At 38.6% G+C, this 16052-nt stretch overlaps 3 protein-coding genes across 3 annotated transcripts; all 3 read right to left on the bottom strand.

The window, feature by feature from the left end:
* Positions 1-3523: 3523 nt before the first annotated feature.
* ATC70_011403 (uncharacterized protein) lies at positions 3524-4265 on the bottom strand (the record flags this gene model as incomplete). The annotated part of the gene is made up of 2 exons (XM_064830595.1): positions 3524-3696; positions 3740-4265. 2 exons carry the CDS (start codon positions 4263-4265, stop codon positions 3524-3526), a joined length of 699 nt encoding a protein of 232 aa, XP_064683097.1.
* A 4614-nt stretch (positions 4266-8879) lies between these two features.
* Positions 8880-9320, bottom strand: ATC70_011402 (uncharacterized protein; the record flags this gene model as incomplete). Its single annotated transcript, XM_064830594.1, has 1 exon — positions 8880-9320. One exon carries the CDS (start codon positions 9318-9320, stop codon positions 8880-8882), a length of 441 nt encoding a protein of 146 aa, XP_064683096.1.
* Positions 9321-15261: 5941 nt separating this feature from the next.
* On the bottom strand, positions 15262-15780 carry ATC70_011401 (uncharacterized protein; the record flags this gene model as incomplete). Its single annotated transcript, XM_064830593.1, has 1 exon — positions 15262-15780. One exon carries the CDS (start codon positions 15778-15780, stop codon positions 15262-15264), a length of 519 nt encoding a protein of 172 aa, XP_064683095.1.
* Between the last annotated feature and the right edge of the window lie 272 nt (positions 15781-16052).

Genomic DNA, 16052 nt, shown 5'->3' with positions numbered 1-16052 from the left:
TAGCTGGTTATACTGGGATTAAAATATAGTCCAGCCATAAGGTTTTTATGTTGCTGTAATCCCTATAAGCTGTTCTATCAAACGCAGTATGGGGTAGCTTTGTTTTCTGAGTTTTGGCAATATACTGGGTAAAAGTCAAGATTATTTGAACGAACGGGGCAGTTTTTCCCCCTACAGTATATATACTAAGTTCTGAATGCCAAAGTAGCAATTTATCTTGTACAACGCTTATCACATCTGGTGAACCTCAGTATTTAGATAGCTGAGATGCATTGCAATTATCATAGCTTGTCCATGTTGTTGCACAACACAGACATATATACCCATCAAGAATACCTTAATCTTTATAGACAGCTGTAGTCCTTCTGGCACAACATCGATAATTCTTTCAAATTCAAGACCCCCATTTAATCAGCATCGCAACCGTCATTGTGACCAACAAAAAGACACCTAGGTCAGCCAGCGGCAATACCGCCACCACCAAAATTGATTCAAACTCAGTTTATTTTTTCTGTTCAAGATTGGACAGATTTTGTCTTTTTTCGACTTCCTCCATTTGTTTTGAGATATTCAACTATATAATTCGCGATAATCATACGATGCTTCCTAATACACTCTTGCAGTACTTTTTAAGGCGCTTCCAATGACACCAAGTAAAATACTTGTTCTGACTCAACTTAACGAGCAATTACAGAAAACACGAGATAAGGTTTTTGGCCAAAATGTCGAAATTTTGCATACAAACACCTCATAAAGTGGTTTCTGAAGTAGCTTTGGATGGAGAGAAACAGTTTGAATTAATATCATAACATAATAAATGTTCAGTCCTTAGACACTTTACAACCCTAATATGGAACCTGAGTTTCAAGGCATCTATCTAGCCTGGCTCGTATGAGAATAATGATTATACAATCAATCAACAAAAATCACTGTTAGTTCTACCCTCTTTCCTCTGCTCAATGCTGTCAACGTTTTATTTGAACGACGTCTCAGAGCCTCAGAGATTTCATTACTTACTGCAGACATCTTACGCAGCCCATGAATCGTCAATGTCCAGGCTAACGTTATTAAATATAGAATGCAGGACGATGTCATTATGAACGATATAGAATGCAATAAATTATTATTATAAACGATAGCTTTATGGCCTGCCACCTACTTTTCATACGCTTCAAGAGCATTTAATACTGTATTGCAGTATGAAAAGGGCGTTGAGTTTGCCAGCTGGCCCCACAAGCCAAAATTAATTCAAATCCAGAATCATAGTTTGTTCCAGATTGGACAAATTTTGATGGTTTTGGATTCGATTAAGCTATTTTTGCAAATTCGACTAAGTAAAATATGATGATCACCCCATGCTTCCTTAAGATTTCCTGGAGTACTTTTCAAGGTGCATCCAATGGTACTAAGTAATACAGATGTTTTGAATAAACCTATCAAATGATTTATAAAAATATGAAAAGAGGTTTCTGGCCAAAATGTCGAAATTTTACATATCAAAGTCCCACAAAGATAATTTCAGAGGTTGCTCTGGATCGATAGAAACATTTTGATGTAATATATACCATATTAAAAGTCTCCATTTTCAAGGTGAAAAACGCGATTGTTTAATTTTCGATGAAAACCATGAGGGGTACCTCATGCTTTTTGGTCGATTTTTGTTCATGTTTTTTTTGATCCCCAAAAAGTTGAGCAAAGGTGTCAGAAAGTAACTGCCAAATGAGAGCAAGTGTTTGGTCCTATTATGACAATCTAAAACGGCCTTGGACGCGGGAAAACGCAGCTCAAATGCATTCAAATTTTGCTGTATTATGGATACTAAGGACTAAAAAGTGGAAATACCAGTATGCTACTTGCCCGTATATGAAGTAGATACGTGTATATGGATGTGGAGCATCAGATAAGAGTCAGATCCACAGATATTATAAAGGGTTTTCATGTGTAAATAGAGGGTCAGCTTAAACGTTGTAGTATTATGATAAGATACACAAGTGTAACCGGTAGCTCGAGCTGCCGCTGTGCAGGTTGGTTCTCACCGAAGCGTAGCGAAGGTAGAGAACCATCCAAAGCATAAACACGCATATGATTAGTGATTATATATCAGTCAACAATCAGGGTTCTTCTTGTAACATTTTAGCTATATTAATTTTGGGATATTAGCCAAAGGCTCGCGGCAGCGCGAGCCGTTTGAACGTAGGTTGGTTTCCACCGAAGCGAAGCGTAGGTCAGGAAACCACCCGAAGTGCTGAAAGGCTCGTATACCATAGTATAAGTCTTGCTTTTTGATGTTATGGAATACATCCACTATGATATGCATTCCAACAGTTCATCCAGTTACCAGACTTAGATATAAACTCTCTGTGCACTGGATTAGATGTACGATATCGATTTATACTATAAGAAGATATGGACTTTGGATACGCTAGTACTATAAGATTCATACTATATAAGATATAGGCTATAGATGGCACCACGGACATGGATGGCACTATAGACTTATGCTTGTATTCCGACATTGACTACGGATGTTTGCCATATCTGGATAAGCACCAAGATTAATGCAATATGAGCTTGTTGCTTCAGATGTGCACTTTATGCTACACGCTATAAGACACATGCTTATATCCGTGATACTAGTTACAGATACTTTATGTACTACAGACTTGTACTATATATGAGACATGCTATAGACATGCATACGATATGCTATAGACATGCCATATATCCAGATACATGCTAAAGATGTATGCTCAGCGATATACACTCAGATATGTACTATTGATATAGACTAAGTAGACTGTACCTATCGGATACATGCTACTAGATCGATATTAATTATCCTTATAGAAAGGATAGATCAGGGTACTTCGGATGAGAGTCTAATTATTCATCCAGATAGAGCTAAATCATGATTAGCTTGCTGGAGTTGTCTTTTAGCATGATTAGACATTAGTAGATCTGAGTTGACTTATTTGTCAATCTAATTAATAGAACCTTTATCCATTGTTACAGTATATAAGAAGGATCATCTACCTGGCCAGTAGAGATACTTAATTTTACTTTACACCTGTCAGTTTGATAATAAAACATACCTTTTGTTGCATACAAGCATGCATCTTAGGCTACATTCACTTTCTCCTCAAGCCACCTTTTACAGTGTAGCAGCATAGATGTTGTTTATCGTATCACATCACATCTATGTTTACAAGTCCAGTCAATTGTGAGTACACGAGTGCCTCAGGAACTGCAATACATTCAATCTCCCTGATGTCAAGATATCGAGTTCCACCTACACTACATGAAACATATCGACTTAGGTGGCCTCTCAACAAGCTATACAAACTACCCATAAGGCCCCAGTGGCCTGCTATTTATATACCATCTCAACGTAGTAGTCATTTACCAGGGATCTAATATATTTAAGCTAGTTAGATGCTCTGTAATAAAAAAGCTCTTTGCTTTCGTTTTAGATACAGTTGACAACTGATTATTATCATCGACTATTATTACGAATTCATCGCTATCAACGAAGAGGTTTGTGATACGTGACAAACGCTTCAGGGAAACCAGATTTCAGCAACACTTGTGGGAGATACTTGGGATGAACGCTTTCAAAAGCCTTGGCGTTATCAAGCATGATGACGGCATAGGCTGCAAAGTTAGAGGGATTCCGCCAGCTGGCAGAATGAGCGTTATCTAGAAGCACTTAGAGACATGCCATGGTCATCGCTATAACGACCTGGCAGGAAACCACATTGGTAGGGGGTGATAATCTTGTTAGCAACTTGGACAACTCGAGAGTTCATTATTCGGGTAAAAGCGTTGCAGTCAGCTGCAATACGTGTGATGGGCCGATAGTTGGCGAGGTCATTCTTGGCACCTTTCTGGTGTAGAATGACGGTACACGAGGCCTGCCAAGGTGTTGGGAACTTTGCCAAATGGATAGCTTCATTGAATACCTGGTGGATAATGTCCCGACAGCTTGGATGGGATACAAAGAGGTAACGTATCTTATAGCCAATGCTCTCTAGCTCTGGGCTACTCTCTTTGGGTGTTGGACGGGCGTCATCCAAGATATCATTATAATCTATTGACGCCATAATCTGTGCAGTATCTTCCGATGATAAAGTGCGATTGATATGTCCCAACATGGCGTTCAGGCAATCCATGTCAATCGGCTCCTCCATGTACAAATCCTGATAAAAGGCTTCAGTATCATTGAGTTTGCTTTCCGTATCCAGGCAAGAATTTTCAACGATTTTCATGAGGTATGTCCCCATAGTTTGGGGCCAATTCTAGGTGATGAAATTTCGGCTCCCAAAAATTGAGTAAAGCTGTTAAAAAATGACTCATGGTTGAGAGCAACTATTTGGCGCTATTCCAATGGCTTACAACGATTTCTAACGCCAGAGCTTGGGCCTCAAATTCATCCAAGTGTTACTGTATATCTCAAATTCCTGAATGATGGGGTGACGGAAGAATGCTGGCTGTTTTACGCGCATCAGCGAATCACATTGCAATAGAAGTAAAGCCCTATAAAAGAGTAAAATAAGCTGTTAAATGCGAGTATGATAGGGGTTTTAGTGATGAAAACAAGTTCCATAGTGACCTTTCTAAATGTACGCAAGGAATGCCACTTTTTGGATGTACGAATGTATAGATGTAAAAACGCATTCTCAATCATTTTATAAAATGGGAGTAACCAAGCATCAGTGCATTGGTGTTCAATCTGAATTGCTCTAATGCTCACTTTACTTCTGTCATTGAATGTACATATACCCCATTCAGCATGGGAGCAATCATCATCCTAGGAAAAAAATATGATTGTTGCTTCGTCGGTAAAGTTGGAGCGTTGGATCATAGTATCCTCCTGAGTTTTGTTGGTCGAAATCTATCGTGCACTGACAGCAACACACTATCACCAATTCAATTAAAACGGACATATTCAGTATGATTACTGTCTAGACATGTCGTCTGTTGGTATCCGCATTGCTTTATTAAAAAACATAGCTAAATCTATTGAAGCAAAAATTGTAATGCTTAGTTCTATTTGCTTATTCAAGGAGAATAGAACAGATCAAACGAAATCATCATCTGCCTACTACTGCGAGACGGTGAAGTTCAAGAATATATGGGCATCATACCTAGGTGATGATGTGATATTAATTGCCAATGAGTCAAGTATGGAAGATTTATATCTTCTAGCAGCATATGGAATTCCTATGTCTCTTCCTATATCCGTCAAGCTCATGAAAAAACGATTGACTAAGAGGTCCATCGGTGATGCCCATAGTTTAGTTTTCAATAATGAAGGGGTCTTTATTTTCATCTCTGATACATCTTGCAGCAGTTTGGTTTTACGCACTCGCAATCCAGCAGTAGCTAAAATATCTAGCCCTAGTTTGCTGACCATCAGTTTTTTGATTTAAATTTATATGCTTACAACGGGCAGTATGTCATTGATATTTTACATTAGAAGCTTCTAAAAAAACAGTTGTTCAATGTTACGGCGGTACCAATTGTCTTTCCAAAAAACAATCAAAGTATAATACGTAGGGTTCTTTCTTTGGGTTTGTGTACCTTCTCAATTAACTATACTTCTGCAACACCTTTCAGTATTTTGTATCACTCAATAAATAACATTATAGAAATAGGAGCTCACCTCAACATGAATCACCTTTTCATTATTTTTAATTAAATTTTAGACAACACAAGTAGACATTAATAAGAGGAGCTGGTAAATAATACAAGTTGAATTTATTAAATAACAAAAAAGAACTATTCTGGCAGTATCATTTAGCTTCATGTAGTAGAAAATACTAATACATTACTGACGGTGTTCACCCACGAGAAGGGAGATACTAGTTGAACCCAAAAAGAAATCTGAAATGAACATGCAAAGTCAAAAAGATGACAAAGACGCACAAATCAGTTGGTGAACCTTGTTTGATGAGATTGAAGCTCAAGTGGAGATGCTAATAGCTACAAAGCTACTCGCCCTAGAACTCGAACGGTACCGACTAGGATGCACCGCTAGCACTATTACCTTCATAATAGAGTATCGTTACCAGCACCATTCACCTTTGCTAGTTTTGACTAGGTCTACCACCGCTGGTTTCAGTATGAAGAGACTTGGAAAGTTGAGGATAGTCATTGCCAAAAGAAAAAAAAAATATAAAAAATAAAATTGACTGTAAAGAGTGTAAATATGCTGGAAAAAAAAAGGGAAAACGTGAGAGAAAAAAGGGGGTAGCGTGACAGTGGCCGCGTCTCAAAATCTACCAAACAAGGAAAAATAGACCGAGGATAGGGTTGCCATAGACTACCATGAATAAACTACCTGATATACCAGACTTTTGAATACATTGGTGCCGTTAGGCTTCTCGAGTAAGTTTAAAGACAGTCGAACATTAAGCATAAGCACAGTCTACCATTTCAATTACAAGCGAAATAGTGTAAGCTTGTTATGTTTTCTGATTTGAAAGCATACAAAAGAAGACTTTTCGCTTGGATGAAAAGCCACAGACCAACCAGACACCAGGCAGAAAATATCCTTGAATCACCAGTTAGTTGACACATCGCAAGGTAGCTGCACACTGTATACTGACCATATTATACTTGTATTCTTGTCAGGAACTTGGACTTGGAACTTGGACTTGAAACTTGGAACTTGATACTTGATTTGATTGAGATGGTTTGTTATAGAAGAATAATTGTTTTTAGGTAAGAAAGGATATAGAAGATAATTTACAATTGAAAACGGATGAAGTGGAAAGGGGCATGATATTTATACTTGACAAAAGGTGCGGACATTAGCGCCGAGACATGAGTGATTATTACGGCATGGGTAATGATTTGTAATCAGGACTACGCGGACATACGTAATGATCTGTAATCATTATTACTAATCGTGGTTAAAAAGCATAACTCATGATTGCGTGATTCTTGGCATTGCCAAATACTTGACGATAATAGGTACTTGGCATGCATAAGGTTATATATAGTGCTGAATACTTCCCATGAAATAACGATTACTAAACTAATGAGCGGCGAGCTAGAACTAAGCCAAAACCACGCTGTTTTTATCAGCCTCTGCATTTTGTTATTTTAGTGTATCACCATCTTCAACTTGGAATATATTGCTCAGCAGCAGCATATGATGAGCATTTGTTTAACCTAACAAATCCAAAGTAGCATGCGTGAGTCTTTCATTGCAACTTGCCTGCCAGCCTTCTCTTCAAATGAACATTTGTTATTTTGAGCAGTAGAGATTATTATCTAGGTATTAATCAAATCTCTCTACTAGCCGAACGATCTCATTACTCTCGATGATGGCTAGCCCCTCAATTTGAGAGGCTGAAACAGAATATCATGTTTTTCTCATCCACTGTCGACTCACGTGTACAGAAACATGAAAGACAAGCTCAATTCCACTAATACTAATCAGCAAATACCACAAGACCAAGTTCTTGATGTTATCAAACGCCTGGAACGTCCGGAATCAAATCAGCATGAAATGTTACGCAACGCTTATTAGCCCACAAGCCCCAATCCAATAACAACCATACAAGATTAGGAATGCCCATCTTTGCAGTCCGAATACGCCAACTCCACCCTATCACCGAATGCACCCGCACCAGGTACCCAGATGACGGCCATTTGTAAAGGCGACTTGCGATTGTTTACACCAGTCTCAGAAAACCAAGAATTTCAGTACATCTGCCTTCGAAAACCATTCAAGGAAAATTGCTCAAAACTTCGCAAAGCTAAATTCGATTCCGGTTCTATTATTAGTATCCATTATCCAGCCAGTAAGGTAGTGGCATTATTAGCTCACAATGCTTTTATCCCAAAAGCTCTAGAATTCCTGAGAGTCGAATACCTGTACCTATTACAAATCTCAACCCGCTTGATCCCGTCAATTTACTTGACCCTACATTCAAGGATACACCTTTAGATGAGCAAAATCAGCACATGCAAGAAATATTCAATCAGCAAGTTTACAAGACATTACAATTTTTACGTCCTCCTACAGTGAACCAGGCCAAGATCATGTTCCTAAATTTTTAATCATTGTCATTATGGATACTGGAAAACTATGTTCTTAAAAAATAGACAAGCCAATCTCATTTTTTCAAATATAATTTTAAAGTGAGAGCTGGACAACAGTGACAATAGATGGGGGTGACAATGGAGGGGGAGGGGTTGGAAGGTTTACCATAGCTAAGCAACGATAAAAAACCTACGACAGTTAGGCATCTAATTCAACACTTAATAGCATTGATCTATATGAGGGCCAGATCGCAGCGAAGCGAAGGTGCAAAACCATAGTATTCAAGCAGCCAATTCGGTTTCTTATTTCCATTATTATCAAGCTTACCAAAAACAAAACGCATCAAAATTTGCATGAATTAGCTTTATCAAAATTAATAATAGACCTCCTATTATATTTAGAAGTTGCACAGGCTGCAGAACTGCCCTTCCAGAAGACTTCAGCTATTAAAGATGTGATTCATGCCGTGTAAAAAAAAAGCCATAAAGCAAAACATAACTAAATTTGACAGCTTTCAAGCCTTTATATCTTGACATGTAGGCTTTTCTGAGCTGTCAGAATGACACCAAACAATTGTACTTGAGTGTTAGTAACTTCCTGTCACTTTTTCGCAACTTTTTGAGGACCCAAAAAACATAGCCGAAAATCGATAAAAAACCTTGAGGTACTTTTTTTTAAAAAAAATTGTTTTTATTGATTACTCCGTGTAAGTAGGTCCCTAAGGCATAACCAAAAGGCGGGCGCAATTGGTATGATATTCAATTATATTTAGGATAAAGCGATAGATGACAGGAACAGATGATAGATGACAGTTGTGATTAGAGAATTACAATTGTTTGTGAATTTCAGTTTGGACATGTAGTTGAAGCTGGTTCTTGATCTGCTGGACCACATCGATCCATGTAAATGGAGTCGAGTGAAAGATCTTACGAACTTCAGCTCGCCAAATGTTGCCAACAAGTGTTACCAGTACGGCCATGTCAGCAGTGGTGTACGATTTGGAGACATACTTGATGTTTTCAAACTCAAAAGAGGAAAAGGCTTGGATAATATTACCAATCAAAACGGTTGGCCACAAGAATTCAAAGATGATAGCTTTCCAGATGGATATCTTGCTGGAACAGAGGAAAAGCAAATGTACAGCATTTTCTTCGTTACCACAGATCGGGCAGAGAGGTAATTCAGCTATCTCAACGTAATGTAGCAGACGTTTGGTAGGGATGGTGTGTGTGAGGAAGCGATAGATGACATTACGGTGGATATCCATGAGGTACCCCTCATGATTTTCATCGAAATTTAAACAAAGGCGTTTTTCACCTCGAAAATGAAGACTTTTACTATGGTAAGTATTAAATCAAAATGTTTCCTTGAATCCAAAGCAACGTCTGAAATCACTTTAATAAGATCTTTATATGCTTAATTTTGACACTTTGGCCAAAAACCTTATTTCGGGGTTTCTGTAATTGCTCATTAAGTTGAGTCAAAACAAGTATTTTACTTGGCGTCATGGGAAGCGCCTTGAAAAGTACTGCAAGAGTGTATTAGGGAGCATCGTATGATTATCACAATTTATATAGGTGAACATCACAAAATAGATTAAGGAAATCGAAAAATACAATTTTTCTTTTAGGGCATATAAATGCTTTATTTAAAGTCCTTTAAACGTCACCTAAATAAAGGGAGAGGGGAAAAAGACTGGATATATGAATATACAGGGTATCGATTTAGAGAAGCTGATCTAGGTTTTCCTGGGAATGTAAGGTTGTGAGAGATGTTTGAAGATAAAGGAGAATGGAAGGTGGAAAGGGGGTGTTGTTAAAGTGGTGCTGATAGTGGTAATACCATACAGTCTGCAGCATACAAGCAAAAAAGACCTGGTGGACTGAAAGGCCTGGGTATACTGGATGATGTTGTCGAGATATGCGGTGTTCTAAAAGCAGGAATCTTCTGAAATTGGAATAGGTATTCTGTGCGACGGAGGGTGGCATATACATGTTGAAGGCGGCGGACCAAAAGGAGCGTTTGGCAGGACAAGCAAAGAAAAATTGCTCTGTAGTCTCCATGGATGAATTGCGTATAGAGCAGATGGGGTCAGGAGGGTTTTTGAGACTACTCTGTAGCAGTTCTCTAGTAGCGATCTTGTTATGAAGCACGCGGTACCATGTATTTCTTGCATTCAAGGGAAGGCGTAAGGATCAAAGCATTTGCCATTTGGAAGGTGCCAGAATTTTTGGTGGAGTCTTCAAGGGAGGTGAGGGAGGAAGGGATTTGAAGCCCTTGGTAGATGGAGGAGCTATCTAGAAAAATACAAAATTTGCCTAATCTTGAACAGAAATAATAAATTGAGCTTGACTCATTTTTGGAGGCGGAATTGCCGCTGGCTAACCTACGACAAATGCCTTTCTTTTGATGGCAATAATGTTGATTGCGAGGCTGACTAAATGGGATCATGGAAATAAAAGAATAATTGCTTGGCCTAAATACTTCTTTTGGGGAGCTTTTCCTCATGAAGGTGTCTTTTGCAATGACAGTATCTCAAAAAAGTTGCAGTAGATGTTACGCAAGTCCTGAATCTACTTAGGATCAGTTTTACGTCGCCATATTATTCAGAGCATCAGCAGCAGTGAGTGATATGGCAATGCTATTATCTGAAAAAAAATGGAGATTGTGGTTTACAAATGCTGCATAAACCTTGAATTTTTTTTTCACAGCGTCTCAATAATAGGCTTCGGTTGGTATCAGTGTAAGTAAACAGGGCGCTGAGGGTGATACTTCCTTTCCTCCTCCTCCAGGCTCTTTTTTTTGTATTAAGATGTATCTTTATTACTTTCTCCAGACTCTGATATAACCTTTCCTTTACTAATAGTTGGTTGTTTAAAATCAACTTCATATTATGCCAAAATTTTATTATATCTGATTTATTATGTCTCCAGTAAGAGCCTGCAGGATGTCGCCGTCGTCATTGAGCGTAGCGAGATTGCATTAAATTCAATATTTGGTAATATTAGTCATAATAGGCTTTACCGCAGCCGAGCAAAGGTGTAAAACCGTAGAGTTCAAGCAGTAAATTCAAGTATATATTTCCGCTTTTATAAGCTTACCAGCAACATTTCGCATCAAAATTTGCATGAATTAGCTTTACCAAAATCAATATGCCTCCTCTTCGAATTAAAAATTGCGTAACCTACAGAACTGCCCTCCCAGTAAATTGCAGCTAAGAAAGATGTGATTCATGCTGTGTAAATAAAAGCCATAAAGCGAAAATACAGCCAAATCGGACACTTTTGAAGTCTTCATATCTTGACATGTAGACTTTTCTGAGCCTCTGGAATAACACCAGACAATTGTACATGAGTAGTAGTAACTTCCTGACACCCTTGCTCAACTTTTTGGGTCAAAAAAAACATGGCCAAAAATCGATCAAAAACCATGAGGGGTACCTCATGATTTTCATCGAAAATCAAACAATCGCATTTTTTACCATAAAGATGAAGACTTTTACTATGGCATACGAGCCTTTCAGCACTTCGGGTGGTTTCCTGACCTACGCTTCGCTTCGGTGGAAACCAACCTACGTTCAAACGGCTCGCGCTGCCGCGAGCCTTTGGCTAATATCCCAAAATTAATATAGCTAAAATGTTAGAAGAAGAACCCTGATTGTTGATTGATATATAATCACTAATTATATGCGTGTTTATGCTTTGGATGGTTCTCTACCTTCGCTACGCTTCGGTGAGAACCAACCTGCACAGCGACAGCTCGAGCTACCGGTTACACTTGTGTATCTTATCATAATACTACAACGTTTAAGCTGACCCTCTATTTACACATGAAAACCCTTTATAATATCTGTGGATCTGACTCTTATCTGATGCTCCACATCCATATACACGTATCTACTTCATATACGGGCAAGTAGCATACTGGTATTTCCACTTTTTAGTCCTTAGTATCCATAATACAGCAAAATTTGAATGCATTTGAGCTGCGTTTTCTCGCGTCCAAGGCCGTTTTAGATTGTCATAATAGGACCAAACACTTGCTCTCATTTGGCAGTTACTTTCTGACACCTTTGCTCAACTTTTTGGGGATCAAAAAAAACATGAACAAAAATCGACCAAAAAGCATGAGGTACCCCTCATGGTTTTCATCGAAAATTAAACAATCGCGTTTTTCACCTTGAAAATGGAGACTTTTAATATGGTATATATTACATCAAAATGTTTCTATCGATCCAGAGCAACCTCTGAAATTATCTTTGTGGGACTTTGATATGTAAAATTTCGACATTTTGGCCAGAAACCTCTTTTCATATTTTTATAAATCATTTGATAGGTTTATTCAAAACATCTGTATTACTTAGTACCATTGGATGCACCTTGAAAAGTACTCCAGGAAAGCTTAAGGAAGCATTTTTTTTGTAGGGGAGACGAGCTCCAGGTTTTATTTAAAGTCCTGTAAATGTCGCTATGAGTGATAGACAAGACTGTTGGTGGACCCAATGTCTGCAATGAAGGGGAATAAGATATTTTTTGAACTAAGTTGGGAAAGAAATCTACTACTAATAAAGTGCGACTCCTAGAGCCAGTACAGTCTTGCGGAAATCGTCAAAATATAGATAATGGATAGAGTACAAAACACCAAACGAGGACATCAGTACTACGTCAAAAAATCAAACAACTTGCGTTCACCAGGATTTGAACCGGGATCCTCCCGTTGGCATACGGGAGTTTTACCACTTCGCCCTACCACCAGGGACAAGCTTAAGGAAGCATGGGGTGATCATCATATTTTACTTAGTCGAATTTGCAAAAATAGCTTAATCGAATCCAAAACCATCAAAATTTGTCCAATCTGGAACAAACTATGATTCTGGATTTGAATTAATTCTGGCTTGTGGGGCCAGCTGGCAAACTCAACGCCCTTTTCATACTGCAATACAGTATTAAATGCTCTTGAAGCGTATGAAAAGTAGGTGGCAGGCCATAAAGCTATCGTTTATAATAATATTTTATTGCCTTCTATATCGTTCATAGTAATATTCTCTTGCATTCTATATTTAATAATGTTAGTCTGGACATTGACGATGCAAGGGTTGCGTAAGATGTCTGCAGTAAGTACTTAAATCTCTGAAGCTCCGAGCCGTCGTTCAAGGAAAAGGTTGGCAGCATTGATCAAAGGAAAAATGGTAAAAATAACAGTTGATTTTGCTGATTGATTGTGAAATCATTATCCACATATGAGCCAGGCCTGATAGATGCCTTGAAACTCAGGTTCCATATTAGGGTTGTAAAGTGCAAAAGGACTGAACATTTATTATGTTATGATATCAAATCAAGATGTTTCTTTGAATCCAAAGCAACTTCAGAAATCACTTAGATGAGAACGTTATATTCAAATTTTGGCATTTTGGCCAAAAACCGTATTTCAGAAAATCTGAAACTGCTTGTGTAGTTCAGTGAAAACATTTATTTTACTCGGCATCATTGAAAGCGTCTTGAAAACTACTCTTTGGATGTATTAGAAAGTAGGGGTTGATCATTGTTACTTACATAGTCGAATAACACAAAACAGTTTAAAGAAGTCGAAAAACAACAAAATCTGGCTAATCTTGAGCAGAAAAATAAACTGAGTTTAATTGAGTTTTAGTGGCGGCGGTGGGCGGCGGTGGACGGCGTTGTTGCTGGCTGGCCCAAATACCTTTCTGATGATGGCAATGATAGCAAGTGTTATGTCAAAATACAATGTAAAATTGAATCTGCCAAAGAATTACACTTTTATTGAGAATGCATCCCAAGGATGCATTTATATACTTTTCATTATGCTAGGGTTTACAGCATGATGATGAACTATAATACAAATAGGTTTACTATCTACCCAACAATTGCTTTGTAAATCATGATTAGCATGATTTACCCAAAGGACCTAAGAATAGCCTAAAACCTTTAGTGTGAGACCTTGCTATGACATTTGATATAACAGCAAGGACGATTGCGATACTGAATAAATGGGGAACATGGAATTAAAAGGCCATTTGGTTAGCCCAAATGCTATTTATTTTCTTGTGGGTTTTTCCCAACAAACGCGTCTTTTGCAATGACAATATATCAAAAAAAAGTCGCTGTAGATCTTATACAAGTCCTGTATGTACGCATGGTCAGCTTTATGTCGCCGTATCATGAGCAACATCAGCGAATGAATAACTCCCCGCCCCTTCCGACTCTGATATAGCTTTTTTTTAAACTATTAATTGATTGTTGAAAATCAACTTGATGTTGCAGATTTTATTATCTCTGATTTGAAATGTTTTTGCGAGAGCCCCCCCCCCAAGGCGACGCCGTCATCAAGCGTAGCGAGATTGATCAGCTAGTGTAATTGTAGTTTGTTTCAAAACAAAGCCTTTGGTAGTAGCAGGAAATCGAAGGGTAGATAACCTTTGCGCTTTTCCTTCGCCTTTATCGTTGCTATTTTTGGTGACTCTCCCCATTACTGTTGTTCACAAAGCGCACGAATAAATAAATAAAGAAAAGGGTAAATCAGATAAGCTTTGCACGTAGTATAGTAGGGTTTTCCCTTCTGCTATCTGGCTTGTGGCATCTCCTGCGTGTGGTTGTGGTTCCTGACAAGTGGCTGGAAGAGGTTCAGCGCGTAGTACGCCAGTACATCGTCTCGTTTTGGCCTACTGTGGCTTGGGATCCTCTCTGCCTTCCTAGGAAGCATGGAGGTATTGGTCTGGTTGACATAAAGAAGCAGCATCTCATATATGTCAAGCGTCTGCTTCATTCCAGATCCCCAGCGGATTTCCTCATTCCCTGGCTGATGTATACATTCCATGTATGCTCAGGTCATGTTACTGTGCTGCCTTTGCTGCTATACCCACGTACCTGCTGGCCTCGTGTGCGAAAATGCCCTTACTTGGAGCATCTGGCTCGTCTGCTCGCTCGTTTGCCTTCCTTGACTGTCACTCCTGAGTGGCCGTCTAGGTGGCTCCTACCGTAGGGGGAAAAACTGTCCCGTTCGTTTAAAACTTTGTCTTTTTGCACAGGTTTTTGGTCATTCCTTTGTATACAAAGTCGAAATATATATTCTTTGAATGAGAGAAAGTAGTGCTATCTATACATAACTATAACTTTTTCAAAAACTAAAATCCAATGATTTTATTGGTTAAAAAATAAATATAGAAAAATGTACATTTTATTATAAAATCATTAATAGTGAGTTGAACCACCGTTGCTCTTGATGACAGCGTTGATTCGGGCAGGCATACTATCATTATATTCCTGGCACTCTTTTTCTGTTATTTTGTACCACTGAATGTTAATACGCCGCTCTAATTCTTCTTTTGTAGAGTGCCTAGTGGGATACTTATTAAGACGAAGCTTTAGGAGATGCCAGACATGTTCAATGGGATTAAGATCGGGACTTTGGGGTGGCCAATCCATAATTTCGTCTAGGTTAAACCCATTGTCGGTGAACCATTTTTTAGTAATGCCCGAGGTATGCGGTGTTGCTCTGTCTTGTTGAATTCGCACATCAGATGGTGTCTTTCCAAAGTGCCCAAGAGTGTCGTTCAATGATGTCTTCGAAATATCGACAAACAAGCCCGAGTTTATTGCGTCTTCAACAATGGTAGTACCATAACCAGGCCCCTCCGCTGTTATACAACTCAAGAACATGACCCCACCGTCATTTCCCTGCAACTGAGACTTGACTTGATACGACTGCATGATTCGGCCACCATTCGTTCAGTAAAAAGAATTACCATCTGAGCCTCAAAGGTTTATTCTTGTTCCATCCGAAAACACCCAACGACGCCAATCAGCAATAGTAAGATGCCTATGCTTTTTAGCCCACGCCAATCGAAGCCGCTTGTTTGTCTTGCTAACAAAATTGATCTTTGCTTTTCTTCGAGGTTTAAGACCATTTCTTCTCAATGACTTGCGGATGCCAGTAATCGACATATCTTGACCCATCAATCTTAAACTTTTTTGCGCTGCTC

Source organism: Mucor velutinosus, assembly GCF_035048745.1.
Source record: "Mucor velutinosus strain NIH1002 chromosome Unknown tig00001564, whole genome shotgun sequence".
NCBI classification, from domain to species: Eukaryota; Fungi; Mucoromycota; class Mucoromycetes; order Mucorales; family Mucoraceae; genus Mucor; species Mucor velutinosus.
Note: the sequence above shows the minus strand (reverse complement) of the source record. Positions and strands in the feature narration are given on the sequence as shown.